General features: G+C 45.5%; 1 protein-coding gene across 3 annotated transcripts in view; it reads left to right on the top strand.

Annotated features, from left to right (window-relative positions):
* Positions 1 to 15,665, top strand: part of herc3 (HECT and RLD domain containing E3 ubiquitin protein ligase 3) — a 93,431-nt gene that overhangs the window by 57,648 nt on the left and 20,118 nt on the right. For all 3 annotated transcript variants that reach the window (XM_084319364.1, XM_084319365.1, XM_084319363.1), the window contains exons 18-22: positions 24 to 194; positions 2,718 to 2,861; positions 7,913 to 8,079; positions 14,952 to 15,018; positions 15,357 to 15,439. In XM_084319364.1, the coding sequence (XP_084175490.1) occupies positions 24 to 194; positions 2,718 to 2,861; positions 7,913 to 8,079; positions 14,952 to 15,018; positions 15,357 to 15,439 (632 nt within the window). The remainder of the gene's footprint in view (positions 1 to 23; positions 195 to 2,717; positions 2,862 to 7,912; positions 8,080 to 14,951; positions 15,019 to 15,356; positions 15,440 to 15,665) is intronic.

Here is a 15,665-nt window from a genome sequence, read left to right as displayed (position 1 = left end):
GCTTACCTGCGACCTTTTCCAAGATGGCGGTGAGTGGTGCAAACCTGCACAACGTCTTCATGCTGCTCACGCTGGAACCCCTCCTGGCGAGGAACCCTTTCCTGGTGCTCCATGTGCGCAGGGACCACTTAGTGAGCGACGCGCTGCGTGAGCTCACCATCTACTCTGATGTAGACCTCAAGAAACCACTCAAGGTGAGGCGGCTCAAACATATAAGCTCTGCCCTGCCCAGAAACATTGCTTTAATCCTTTCACTACCACACTACCAAATGGTTAACACTTTCACTGTGACAATACACAAGGTTAACCCTTTCACTGCCACACTACAAATTGTTAACCCTTTCACTACCACACTAGTACAGATGGTTATGGTAGTGAAAGGTTAACCTTCTGTAATGTGGTAGTGAAAGGGTTAAGTCACTTAATTTTCACTTTGGTCATAGAATACATACTCCCTCTGTCCTATTCCTCCTTTCTCTGACAACTAGCTGTGGTGGATTTAAAGGAACATGCCAACTTTTTTGGAAATTAGCTTAGTTGCCATCTACCCCGGAGTTAGACAAGCAGATACATACCCTTTTCTTCTCTGTGCATGCATTAGGAGTAGGAAGACACGCACCGTTAGCCTAGCTTAGCATCAGTCACTGGAAGTAGGTTAGTCCAGCTAGCCTAGTTCCCAACAGTCACAAAATACACTCCAAATACAACTCCAAAACATTCCTGTAAACATGTTGTGACCTGTGTATTTACCACGTGTACAAATACAAATGTTAAGTTAGACATTTTCGTTTTCTAAGCAGAAAATTTTTGCCGAACCACTGCTACCTGGGCGCAGTGATTTCACGCATCACCTGAAAAGCTCTGTTTACCAGGAAACTCTCTTTCATTGAGTGAAGTTACGCGTGAAATCACTGTGCCCAGGTGCAACTATGTGGTTTAGAGCAGTGGTTCTCAACTGGTCTAACCTCGGGACCCAACATTTTCCTTAGTCATTAAGTCGCGACCCAAATTTTTTAACCACTATGATTTATTTCATTTTTTTTGCAGTAATACACAATATTTCATGCACTGTTAAAAACATGAAATAAACACAAAGTGCAACAAAAGTGCAACTAGGGCTAAAAACGCAATGAAATAAAATAATAATAAATAATATCAATATGCTTCTTAGCAGATTTCTTAGCTTAACATAACAGACCTAAGTTTGGGGGAACTAATGGGATAACTGGAGTTGCAACAAAATTGCAACTAGGGCTAAAAACACAATGAAATAAAATAATAATAATAATAATAATAATAATAATAAATAATATATCCTTCTTAGCAGACTTCTTAGCTTAACACTTTGGCTGCCATGAAACGTGTTTAGATGTCATTGCCGGCCATGCTCAAGTTGCCGGAGGACGCTGTACAGCGTCCTTATATCAATATTTCAAAAATCTGCGATCGGATTCATATGTCCCCTCCGCTGGCCTGAGATCCACCAGGAGGACCCACTGAGCTCTCTGGCGGTTCAGGAGCGCCATCTGGTGGCCGATCGGCGCAATCGCTTAAACAGGAAGTGGCATAGAGGTTGTGCTGGACGTCCGTATTACTTCCGGGCACTCGCTATAGGTCCCGGCATTCTAGCTCGTCACAATACACAGTGATCGATTGCCAATAACTCGATAAACAACATGATTTGGACGTATATACCATTATACAAGCTGGAGATGGACCGGGTAAATCTACATCCCATAATGATAAGATTTCTACTCTACGATGATCGCCCAACGGCGCGCGGAGACTGGGGTGAGTTTTAGCGTGTAACGTTACCGTCTTCGATACTAACTGCTATTATCAACATTTGATCCACATTAGATGATTGGTATAACGCTGCCCACGGAATTATAAACGCCCCCTAGCCCATCCGGTCAACATCAGATGACGTGTAGTAACTTCTAGAAGTACGTCTAGTTGGAATTTTTTATATCGCGCTGATTGCCATAAAACTGTATTGCATCATCAATATAATGCATTTGGGGCTATAGATCACGTTCTGGAGAAAGCTGCAGAAAGAGATGAAAACATACTTATACATTAGACCATACTTTACTATGAATATGTGAATGAAAAAGTTTAACGTTGCTACACAATGAACAATACATATAGGACTTTGAATGGGCCCTAATAATGGCAATGTAGCAATAGAATTTAAAAAGTTATAGCCATGCAAAGAAGGGGTACTTCTCCATAGACAAATAGAGCCGGCAACCTATGGTATATCATGAATTTAACCCAAGGCAACCAAAGTGTTAACATCCCAGGGAACTAATGGGATAAATGGGGATGTTTGCTCCTGACAAGAGTCTCAAAGTCTGGGGTGATGGTAGACAAAGCAACTCTGAGGTCATGCTCAATGTCCAATCTGTTCCTCTGCTTTGTCTTCAGCTGGACCAGAGCTGAGAAGCCACTTTCACAAAGATAGGTAGTGGGTAAAAAAAAGTAAAAGAAAAAAAAAAAAAATCACATCCGCGACCCACTCAAAATGGCCCCGCGACCCACTTTTGGGTCGCGACCCACCAGTTGAGAAACACTGGTTTAGAGCACCAGGCGCACTGCTACATCCCAACCTGACGGCATCTCAAACGTGGCCTCCTGTGTCACACAGATGAGGTGTATATGAAGCCCTCATCTCTCCTTTCTCTACTCATCCATCGCTTCATCCCTCCCTTTAGGTGATCTTCGATGGAGAGGAGGCGGTAGACGCAGGCGGTGTAACCAAGGAGTTCTTCCTCTTGCTGCTGAAAGAGCTGATGGATCCGGTCTATGGGATGTTCACCCAGTACACAGAGTCCAACCTACTCTGGTTCTCAGACAAGGTACTGTACAGTAAGGCATGCAGCTTGTATTCACACCAACACCCAGCTCAAACAGTGAGGAACAGGGGAGGGGCTGCTGAGCCCAAGATCCTTTTTCTCTCTCTCTCTCTCTCACTCACTCACTCACTCACTCACTCACTCACTCACTCACTCACTCACTCACTCACTCACACACACACAAGTCTCTCTGTACGTTCAATGATTTTAAGTAGCCAAACGTTACACTATAAAATCTAACTGGATAGTTGATGATAATAAATATTTCACTTCATTAGCTGACAAATTCTAAAATGATTAAGTTGGCTATAAGCCATTCTCCCTCTCTCTATACAGATTACAGAATACTAATGGAAGAGCCCAGTAGAAACCTTATAGTTAACCTCACAGAATAAATGGTTACCATCCCAGACTCTTGTACTGATCCTAAAACATTTGTAATCATTATTTTTTTTTTGTATCCACTTTTTCTCCCATTTTCTATTTTTCTCTCATCCCAATTTCGTATCGTCCAATTCAACCCTCCCCTGTCTTTGAACGCTGTTTCTTGCCTCCCACAAGCTGGCTGCAATGTGGACTAAGTCATACATAGCACGAGTCCCCTCCGATACTCGAGGTAACAGCAGTCGCATCTTTCCACCTGCGCGGCTCGATCTTTCAGCGTCGGGGGTCTGCGCTTTGGAGGGGCCCCGCCCCCGTCGCTTCCTGATTCTACTGCGCAGGCGCACCAACCGACCTGTAGGAGTCGCTGTCCACCGCCCGATCCCCACCCATCAGTTTCCCTCCCCCTAATACTGCCAATGTACTGCCAAACTGAAAGCAATGTGGAGCGCTGGGCTCGAACAGGGAGATGATCTGTTTGAGCCCAGCCTCCAGTATTCGTGGTGAGCGCCTTGCCCACTGCACCACGTAGCCGCCCACATTTGTAATCATTATTATAAGAAAAACAAATATGGGCGGCTGGGTGGCGCAGCGGTCTAAACGCTCGTCACCAACGCAAGAGACACCAGTATCGAATCCGGCTGTCAGCGTTGCCTCCGGCTTGGCCGGCCGTCATGCTGGCTCAATTGGCAGTCAGTGGGAGGGAAGCCGGTGGGGAGGTGTTCTGGTCGTTGTAAACAGCGACTCCTACAGGTCGGTCAGGGCGCCTGCACAGCAAAGAAGGGATATGGTGAGGGTAGTGTGACCTCCCATGCGTTACACCTCACCAATGAGAGTCCGCGCTGGCAGGTGAAAAGAGGTTGCTGGCTGTCTCCTATGTGACGGAGGAAGCATCTGATAGACTTCAGGACTCCCTAGACGACCAGTGGGGGGCACATGCGAGCAACAACCAGGAAGGGGAATTGGCATAACGACTAAATTGGGATGGGAGAAAATCAGAGAAAAACAGGAGAAAAAAGTGGATAAAAGAAAAACAAATATACCGTGATATATACCATAACCGTCCAGAAATCGAAATATACCGTGCTATTAATTTTAGGCCTACCGCCCACCCTTACCGTGAAACAAATGTAAACCTTCTTTGAATGTTTGTAAACAAAATGGCAGGCCCTGCCTTTTTAAACAACCACACGAAATGGCAACTTTTTAGTTAGATTTCCAGCTTCAAACTGTGTTCCAGGGACAATTCTCCTCTTGACAGTTTGTTTATTCACTTATGTACCATATGATTTTTTTTCTCCAATCTCTTGAGTTTAACCCTTTCACTGCCACACGACAGAAGGTTAACCCTTTACTATCACACAACCGACGGTCGCCTTTAATTACGTTGAGCAGTTTTACAGATTGATGCTGTTGGACGTCCACCTTCACATCAATAAATCATGATGTATCAATTCATTTCTACACCACTACCCACCGCAAACAGATATCTAAACAGATGAAATAATTTTTTTTTTTTTTTATCCACTTTTTCTCCCATTTTTCTATATTTTCTCCCATCCCAATTTCGTATCATCCAATTCAACCCTCCCCTGTCACGAACGCTGTTTCTTGCCTCCCACAAGCCGGCTGCAATGTGGACTAAGTCATACATAGCACAAGTCCCCTCCGGTACTTGAGGTAACATCAGTCGCATCTTTTCAACTGCGCAGCTCGATCTCTCAGTGGCGAGGAGTAACGTGTGGGAGGCTCACGCTGCCCCCGACACTTCCTGATTCTACTGCGCAGGCGCACCAACCGACCTGTAGGAGTCGCTGTCCACAACGCCCGATTCCCACCCCTTAATACGGCCAATGTGTATTAGTATGGACGGCCAGCTAAACTGAAAGCAATGTGGAGCGCTGGGCTCGAACAGGCAAGCCCAGCGTCTCCGTCATTCGTGGCGAGCGCCTTGCCCACTACGCCACGTAGCCGCCTATGAAATAACATATTAAAAGTGCATCTTGTGTTACACAGATGGCCTAAGAGCCTGTGAGACAAACTGTATACATGTTAAGTCAGCAGTACATTGTGGGGGTGAATGCATCCTCAATATGTATTTATTTATTAGTTAAACATTTATGTAACTATAATAGGTCAATTGGTAGGTCAACTTAGAACAAATCCATGAAAACTAACCATAAATGGTAACACATCAGCTTGAAAATAGGTCAGTAATTAGTAAGGTAAGTAGGTACAGTAATATAGCAATATATAAATATAGAAAATTAGAAATATATATAGAAATATATCTCTTTATTGTATAGTATGGTCTCAATAGAACGCCAGCTATGAATCTGTCTTTATTTAGAGTGGGAGAAGATGACATCTGGGATGGTCAAAGCCATTAAACACAGGCTGTGTTGGGAATAACAAACAAGGTTACATATTGCAACAACATGGTTTTAAAAAAAGCTCAAAATAGAAAACCCTTAAAAGGAGGTGTTTTTAGTAAATATTCCAATAACTCAAATGGCCTTTCGCCCCAGACTTTGTTTGGATACATTTTAGTGTACAGGTTTTATTTTAGTGTACTGGTTTTATTTGAGTGTACTGGTTTTATTTTAGTGTACAGGTTTTATTTTAGTGTACAGGTTTTATTTTAGTGTACTGGTTTTATTTTAGTGTACAGGTTTTATTTTATTGTACAGGTTTTATTTTAGTATACAGGTTTTATTTTAGTCTACAGGTTTTATTTGAGTATACAGGTTTTATTGTGTTTAGTGGCGGTAATGTTGTAGTAATATCACCAGTGGGCATGATGCAGCTCATCTCTCTCATAATGGCTGTCATAGGTCAGCGTTTTCCAGGAAAAGAAAGTGCTGTCTTGTGGAATAACTCTTTGCAAGATGTCACTGGGGACATTCAGGTTTACAAAACAATGACCTGTATAGTGGGGAGAAGTCTCTGACCTTTTGTACATTGGCAGTCACTGGCAGTCACTACCGTAACATGGAGGCAAGATTCAACAGTAGGAAAACAAAAAGGTGCCTGTTTTTCTGTCGAGGCACACGCTAATTTCTTATTGTGTTGCTCAATGCAACTCATAATTGCTTATTACTTTGTCAATGTAGTTTTCATAGAAACATGAATGTGTAATTAAATGAATTACAAGAGGACCTGGTTTATCAGAACCCATTTGGAATGGCTGTTGTTCAGTGATATATTGACCATCTCAACCAACGTTTAGGCTGCTTAACATGAAACATACACACATATTAGTCCTGAAATGCTTTGTGCTTTTTCACACCTTCAATAGAATAGGCTATATTTTCACATTTATATTCACATACAGTGCCTTTTCGGGAGACCGGGGTTAGTTCAGAAGTCTGAGTTTCTGGATAAATGAGGTTCTCTTGTAGCACCGCAATTATGCCTCTGCTTTCAAAGAATAACAATGATTAGAACTAAAATACAGACCTAATTCACATGCAGCTATAATATAATGTGAATAGAAACAGACCATTTAATGTTTCCCATCTTTGATTGAATCATAAAAAAGAAGTGAATATTAAACGTGAAGAAATGTTATTTATTATCCAGAGCTAGGATACATTTACTTTCAGTATAACAGAATAATCTTTTCAATAAATTATTAGGTTGAATTGTTAAGGTTTTTAAGCTTGCTTCAAAAGAAAATCCATTTCCTGAATTGATTGAATTGAAAAATAATTTACCCCAACCGTGTTACTAACCAATAGAGAATGAAGATACATCTAGAACACTACTTCAGCATGCAAAATTACATGTATTGTAGTCCTGTGTTGCTCAGCGAGTTGAGCATAGCAGTAACATTGCATTTGGGGTTCCCATACCCATACTACCTATCTAACTATGAAGGAAGGAATCTCTGTCTATCTGTGTATCCTTTGCATTTATCGAGAACCTTTCATCCAATCCACTTCACACTCGCCGGGTGTATTGCTGAGGACCCATTTGGTGCCATTTGGCCAGATGGTGGTGCTATAACAACTAATTGTATGTTTTGCCTGTGACTTTTGAACCGTAACTCTCAGAAACTAGTTTTTACCACGGCCATTTGTGTCTTGATAGATTTTCTGCCGTTTAGAATTTTGACCAATAGGTGGTGCTGTAACAACATCATACGTTTAAACAGCCATAATGCTCCTATCTTTCTTTCGCATATCTCATGAACCGTTAATCCGATTGACTTCATGCTTGGTGGGTGCATTGCTGTGCACCCAAGTAAGTGCAGTGTCGAATGTGAAGTTGATTGGGTGTGCGGTTCAAGAAAAGAAAAGAGGGCGGGTTTGAGATGGGTCAATTTCAATGCGCACCACATTGGCTTTCTGTTGTGGCAAAGCAATAATTGCTCAGTAGCTCGCTTGCTAGCTGGCCCTCCAAAACAGTGAGCCTTGCATTTTCAATGCTTCTAGTAATCTAGTCTCAAAAAAGTATTTCTATTCTATTGCCATCTAATGGGCAAAGGAAAAACACTGTCCCGTATACTTGCAACACTGCGTTTGTCACCCCTTCCCTTTCTCATCTTCTTCTCTGTCGATCACGACTGTAAACGAATGTACTGAAGCAGAAGAGTCTTAATAAAAATGAAACCTTTTGAAAAATGATGACCCGATGAATGATTTCAGCCTTACTGTCCTGTGGGTTTCCAGTGTTTTGTAGAGCACAACTGGTTCCACCTGATCGGGATCATCTGTGGGCTGGCCATCTACAACTCCACCGTGGTGGACCTCCACTTCCCTCTGGCGCTCTACAAGAAGCTGCTGGACGTGGCCCCCACCCTGGACGACCTCAAGGAGCTGTCGCCCATCGAGGGCAGGTAACGTGTCGTCATCCCTCACCTAGAGGCCACAGCTATAATTCATTTCTACTCTAAAATACAAGTTGGCTGGTTTGGAACGATAACATCGTCTGGTGAATTGATGTATCTACAATACGAGCCACTGTGTCCAGTGGATTGTCTTCCTGCCCTGCCTACACTCTGCCCTGTCTACACTCTGCCCTGCCTACACTCTGCCCTGCCTACATTCTGCCCTGCCTACACTCTGCCCTGCCTACACTCTGCCCTGCCTACATTCTGCCCTGCCTACACTCTGCCCTGCCTACATTCTGCCCTGCCTACACTCTGCCCTGCCTACACTCTGCCCTGCCTACATTCTGCCCTGCCTACACTCTGCCCTGCCTACACTCTGCCCTGCCTACACTCTGCCCTTCCTACACTCTGCCCTGCCTACATTCTGCCCTGCCTACATTCTGCCCTGTCTACACTCTGCCCTGCCTACATTCTGCCCTGCCTACATTCTGCCCTGTCTACATTCTGCCCTGCCTACACTCTGCCCTGCCTACACTCTGCCCTGCCTACACTCTGCCCTGCCTACACTCTGCCCTGCCCACATTCTGCCCTGCCTACATTCTGCCCTGCCTACATTCTGCCCTGCCTACATTCTGCCCTGCCTACACTCTGCCCTGCCTACATTCTGCCCTGCCCACATTCTGCCCTGCCTACACTCTGCCCTGCCTACATTCTGCCCTGCCTATACTCTGCCCTGCCTACATTCTGCCCTGCCTACAATCTGCCCTGCCTACACTCTTCCCTGCCTACACTCTGCCCTGCCTACATTCTGCCCTGCCTACACTCTGCCCTGCCTACACTCTGCCCTGCCTACATTCTGCCCTGTCTACACTCTGCCCTGCCTACACTCTGCCCTGCCTACATTCTGCTCTGCCTACACTCTGCCCTGCCTACATTCTGCCCTGCCCACATTCTGCCCTGTCTACACTCTGCCCTGCCTACACTCTGCCCTGCCTACATTCTGCCCTACCTACATTCTGCCCTGCCTACACTCTGCCCTGCCTACATTCTGCCCTGCCTACACTCTGCCCTGCCTACACTCTGCCCTGCCTACATTCTGCTCTGCCTACACTCTGCCCTGCCTACATTCTGCCCTGCCCACATTCTGCCCTGTCTACATTCTGCCCTGCCTACACTCTGCCCTGCCTACATTCTGCCCTGTCTACATTCTGCCCTGCCTACACTCTTCCCTGCCTACATTCTGCCCTGCCCTGCCTACATTCTGCCCTGCCCTGCCTACATTCTGCCCTGCCTACTGTTAGATCCTGATCAATCTGGCCAGTATCACGTCTTCGTCTGTTTGGCTCTCCATCCAATTCCTCTGCGTTGTGTCATTTTAATGGTCCTGACGTCTCCGATACTGGTTGATTAAATCCTTATCTCTCCCTGTTAGTACAATCCGCGAACCATAATAATTCTCCACCTCCGTAAGAATTCAACACTTCGACACAGCGTAATACCTTATGAGGAAAAGCGTTGTTTATTTCTATAAACAGAAACCTCAGCTCAGATGTTAACAGATTGTATTGTCCTTGAAGAGTCTATTCTAATGATCTTTCGGTGTGTTCAGTCTATCTAATGATCTTTCAGTCCAGTCTATTGACCCTCTGCTATTCAGTCCAACAGTGGTCAGGCCTGTTCGTTAGCCAAGACCATCCTCGTGGTAGCCGAAGCTAATGATGATGTGTCATTCTTCCTCCCCCCCCTCCTCTCTGTGATGAGAGGAGAGAGTATCTTGGTCTCTTCCCTCCTGTGGGATTCGTTTCTTTGGTCTGCCTCACACCCGGAAACACTGTTCGACGTATAGATCTTCGTCATAGCAACGATATCCCCCGCCCCTCTCCTGGTTGTCAGGTGACGCGCTGTCATGACAACCGCGTTTAACCTTTACACACATTTCAAAACGTTTCATTCACTGTCCAAACCTCCATCGCGCTCTGCCTCTGTGGCCCCTTATCTTTGTTTTGTCTTCGATCGGAATTCAAAACAAACACCCTGCTCAGTGTGGTGCTCACTCGCTCTGAACCAACCTCTGCTAAGCCAAACACATTTCTGCCCTCTCTGACCTGGCACCGTTAGATGCTACCATCTTCCCCCAATCTATACATCACATACATTGAAAAAGCACCCCAAATCCCTCATTCTACACTCTTCCCTGCCCTGCCTACATTCTGCCCTGCCCTGCCTACTTCCTGCCCTGCCTACATTCTGCCCTGCCTACATCCTACATTCTGCCCTGCCTACATCCTACATTCTGCCCTGCCCTGCCCTGCCTACACTCTTCCCTGCCCTGCCTACACTCTGCCCTGCCTACATTCTGCCCTGCCCTGCCTACATTCTGCCCTGCCTACATTCTGCCCTGCCTACATTCTGCCCTGCCCTGCCTACACTCTGCGGCACGGTGGTGTAGTGGTTAAACACTGTCGCCTCACAGCAAGAAGGTCCAGGGTTCGATTCCCGCTTGAGGACCAGGTTTCCATGATGCCAGGTACTCAGGTGGGGTATCTCCCGGGCCTTTCTGTGTGGAGTTTGCATGTTCTCCCCGTGCTCGCAAGGGTTTCCCCCCCGATAACATAAACCCAATGGAAAAACATGCACAACAGATCGCTAACGCTGTGGCGTCCTTGACGAAGACGGACAGGAGCACTTGGATTGGTCCCCGGGGCGCGGCTCACGTTGACGACCTATCTGCTCCCGGCTGCCCATGGAGGGAAGGACAACGGGATGGGAAAAGTGCAGAGAGACATTTCATCGGCGACTCAGTGCATGTGTGTGTGTGTGTTCCTGTGGGTCGCCCATCTCGCGCGTGTGTGTTAAAACTGCATGACAAATAAAGACTTCTAGTCTAGTCTACATTCTGCCCTGCCTACATTCTGCCCTGCCTACATTCTACATTCTGCCCTGCCTACATTCTGCCCTGCCCTGCCTACACTCTGCGGCACGGTGGTGTAGTGGTTAAACACTGTCGCCTCACAGCAAGAAGGTCCAGGGTTCGATTCCCGCTTGAGGACCAGGTTTCCATGATGCCAGGTACTCAGGTGGGGTATCTCCCGGGCCTTTCTGTGAGGAGTTTGCATGTTCTCCCCGTGCTCGCAAGGGTTTCCCCCCCGATAACATAAACCCAATGGAAAAACATGCACAACAGATCGCTAACGCTGTGGCGTCCTTGACGAAGACGGACAGGAGCACTTGGATTGGTCCCCGGGGCGCGGCTCACGTTGACGACCTATCTGCTCCCGGCTGCCCATGGAGGGAAGGACAACGGGATGGGAAAAGTGCAGAGAGACATTTCATCGGCGACTCAGTGCATGTGTGTGTGTGTGTTCCTGTGGGTCGCCCATCTCGCGTGTGTGTGTTAAAACTGCATGACAAATAAAGACTTCTAGTCTAGTCTACATTCTGCCCTGCCTACATTCTGCCCTGCCTACATTCTACATTCTGCCCTGCCTACATTCTGCCCTGCCTACATTCTACATTCTGCCCTGCCTACGTTCTGCCCTGCTCTGCCTACATTCCGCCCTGCCTACAGAGTGAATCTGAGGGGATTTCCAAAAGTGACATTTGGGACCAAAACAGTGTCTCATTCACTTACATAACCCGTGGCTTTTTATGTAACATTACAAATCGACTCTTGCCACACTGGGAAAGGTTCCCTCATTCAATTAAGGGCAGGAAGAGTTAGCGTTTTGCTTAGCGTCTAATTGTCTGCAGCTGGCCAGAGGGAAAGGCTGAGGCCATTGATCTGTTGAATAGCTGAGCCTGCAATTGAGCAGCACAGCCACAACCTGGAGAGCTTGCTTGGGAAAAAATAAAACACTGTTAAGACATGGTTTTTAGTTTGGCTTGGATCCCCTCACACTAAATAACTGCTGTAAAGTTATTTAGCCTAAGTGCTTAGTCTGTGTGAAAGATTAATTTCATATGGTTTCTCTCCTCAGCATGTCTATGAAGTACTAGGCAGTTATTTTACAATTTTAAATTTGAGGTCTTCATTCATCTAAAGGTTTAAAGTGGTCTATCAACCCCCTAACAATTGACCCATCTCAAACCCTGCCCTCTTTTCTTGATCCTCCAACCATCCATCACAACTGTTGCTTTCCCTGGGGGAAAAAACAAGCTTCCCTCTGACCAACAGTTGTGATTAGAGGATCAAGAAAAGAGGTCAATCGCGACACTGTCTTTGCGATGTTCCATTCCATTCATTAGATGTTCTAGATGCCATTACAGTTTGCTCCGCTTGTTTCCTGTCTGCAGCCCTATCCATAGCCGGCGTCTCCATCCGCACCTCCTGTGTTTTGGTGGCGATGGCCAGTGTCTCCTTAGCGACCATCATATCACCATCAATCATCGGCTGTTATTACCTCAAAACCCGGTGCTTTAGGGAGCTTCACTGTTCCCTGTCAGCTTAATCTAGATGCAGATAGGACAGGCACAGCTGCTACGTGCGAGAACAAACCATTATCAAGATGCCGCGGAGGGTAGAGGGTATTAACACGGCCGTCAGGGAAGTCTTCCGCTATGCCTGTTTGCTGGCAGTAAGCGAACAACATGTTGATGCAGATGACTTCCATTTTGTTGTCCATCTCTCTCAACCTCCCTCTCTCGTCGCCTTACAACAGTGAGAGAATTAGCCGGGGGTTATGTTGTGGAATCGTGATAGTTTTGTATAGGCCCACTGCTACAAAGCAAACATTTAATCAGATTTCTCATGTATGAATGTATTACCATCGATTGGATTATTGGATTGGATTATAAACATGTTATTTATAGGGCGGCCGGGGAGCGCAGCGGACTAAGCATCTGTCTACCACCACAGAGACAGTGGGATCGAATCCAGCTGTGGTGCTTCCGGGTTGGCCGACCGTCCATACTAACACAATTGGCAGTGTTAGCGGGTGGGAAACCCGGCGAGGGTGGGTCCTGGTCGCATGTAGTCTTTTACCAACGCACTTGCAGTTTTCCGCGATCTGATTGGCCAGTGACGTTTCTCTCAGAGCCAATCGCGTTACGCCTAGTTCTATCACTGGTTAAGCTTGGTGACTCTTTCGAAGTTGGTTAAGGTTAGAGTTTGTCTTAGAGCAGTGCGATAGAACGCCAGCCCTGATTCCAAACTCTAACCTTAACCAACTTCGAAAGAGTCGCCAAGCTTAACCAGTGATAGAACTAGGCGTTGGCTAGCTAGCAGGCTGTTAGAGGCAGAAATAGGCATAACGCGATTGGCTCTGAGAGAAACGTCACTGGCCAATCAGATCGCGGAACCCGAACGTGGAACTGCAAGTGCGTTGGTAAAAGACTACACTCTCCCAGTGAGAGTCCGCGCTGCCAGGTGAAAAGAAGTGGTGGGCTGGCTACCAGTGATGCCGGTAACGCGTTACTAAGTAACGCGTTATTGTAATCTGATTACTTTCCCCCGAAAATAGTAATCTAACGCGTTAATCTTTAAAAGCCAGTAATCTGATTGCAGTTACTTGTCCAAGTGGCTGTGCATTACTATTTCGTTACTATCTCATCATAAATTCATAATGCAGGCGGAATGCAGTATTTTATTTCGTTTTCGACAGTCAAAAATACATTTTGAGCTGTTTTTCTTTTGGGAGTGACGTAGTGTGGCAGTGAAAGGGTTACACAAGAATGTGTCCCGCGGGCCGCGTCGTGACTGGACACTCTGTCTGTGAGTGACTCTGCTTTGGTACAATCACATTCCCCATCCACAGTCTGCGAATCAGAGGCAGAGTAGGGCGGGTCTTCACAGCACGTCATGTGACATATGCGCCAATCGTGTGACAGCAGGGCTCCGTCGTCGGAGAATTCCACCCCAAAACGCTTGGCAAAATTAAAAGTGAGTTTCTGTTCAGACTTCCATCCCAAAACGCTCGTCAGTCACTACTTCACGTTCATATGCGGAGGAAACAAAATACTGTCTACCGCTAAAAACAGCACATCCAATTGCATTGAAAGCATCTGGAATCACAACACTAGCCGACGCTTCGACTAGTAGGTACAGGAGGACTCGGAGGCCAGCCAAACAGCAAAAGAGAGAGATTGTTTCTTTCCCTTTTGATTAATGTATATTTGATGGTGGCAGAGCAAAAGCTCTTATTTGCCAGATTTACAGTTAATTTACATGTTAAAGAGAGACTGATTGTATGTTTATAGAGAGACATTTATAAAAACAATTTAATAGTTACAGTTGATATAATTGAATAGTTCAGCCTGCATTTGTTAGATGTGAATGGATACACTGGTTTTGTAAAACCACTGGCTGGCTGCTCTAATGCTGTGAGCATCATAGACTGTTGCTTTACCATACTTGATGGTACAGAAGCTGAAGCACTAGTTTAACAATTTACGTTATGTGCAGAGAAACAAGTTAAAAACAATGTATGCACTTTCAATAAAGCGTTTAAAAAAAACGGTTGGGGGAACGACGACGACTTCGTAACCTAGTTACTTTCAAAGTAACTAAGTTACTCTGATAATCAAGTAATCAGTAAAGTAACTTGGATTACTTTTTAAAGGAGTAATCAATAATCAGTAATCGGATTACTTTTACAAGTAATCTGTGGCATCACTGCTGGCTACACATGTGTCGGAGGAAGCATGTGATAGTCTCCGCCCTCCCGGGCCGACGGTAGGGGGGTAGAGTGCTCAACGACCAGGAAGGGGATTGGGAATTGGCATAACGACTAACATTGGGATGGGAGAAAAACGGAAAAAGAAAGGGGGGAAAAGATAATTAAATATATATATTTTTTAAAGATAACTGCTGGTCAGTCTCTGTCACAGAAATGCTGCTCTGTCCCACTGTTGTCAGCATGTTCAGATCTCCTCTCTTCTAGGAGTCTACAGCAGCTCCTGGACTATGACGGAGATGATGTGGAGGAGACGTTCTGTCTCAACTTTGCCGTAAGTAAACCTCACTTGTTACTCTGATTGCATTGATTGAACGCCTTCATCTGGATTATGTTGGAGCGTATAAATTGGGGGTTTATAGATATTTCATTTCTGGAAGAGTGGTATCTTTTTTGTCATTATTTTTAATCCATTCTATCTCAAAATATGGAGATATGGCTTACGAACAATGCAGATGTAAACATTGTACGGCTTCAAAATGCATGTAAAACCTCAGCTGTTAAACAATCTGTCTGCAGTGGGTGGCTCTGTGCGAAGGCAAAGGTGCGAGGCTAATAATCTGAGCTGTAAGGTGATTTGTTGTCTAAGTGTGTACTGTGTGTCTCTGTCAGATCACCAGGGAGTACTATGGGCTGACGGAGGTCAAGGAGCTCATCCCTGGAGGAGAAAGTGCCGCTGTTGTCAAGAACAACAGGTGAGCCTCATTTAGAGTCGCCTCATTCTAAGTGTGTATGGAACAGCATTGACTGCACTGGTATGAAACAAGTACATAACAGCATTGACAGCACTGGTATGAAACAAGTACATAACAACATTGACGGCACTGGTATGAAACAAGTACATAACAACATTGACGGCACTGGTATGAAACAAGTACATAACAACATTGACGGCACTGGTATGAAACAAGTACATAATAA

This window comes from Notolepis coatsorum, assembly GCF_963971535.1.
Source record: "Notolepis coatsorum genome assembly, chromosome: 7".
Taxonomy (NCBI): domain Eukaryota; kingdom Metazoa; phylum Chordata; class Actinopteri; order Aulopiformes; family Paralepididae; genus Notolepis; species Notolepis coatsorum.
This window is presented reverse-complemented; position numbering and strand designations above follow the sequence as displayed.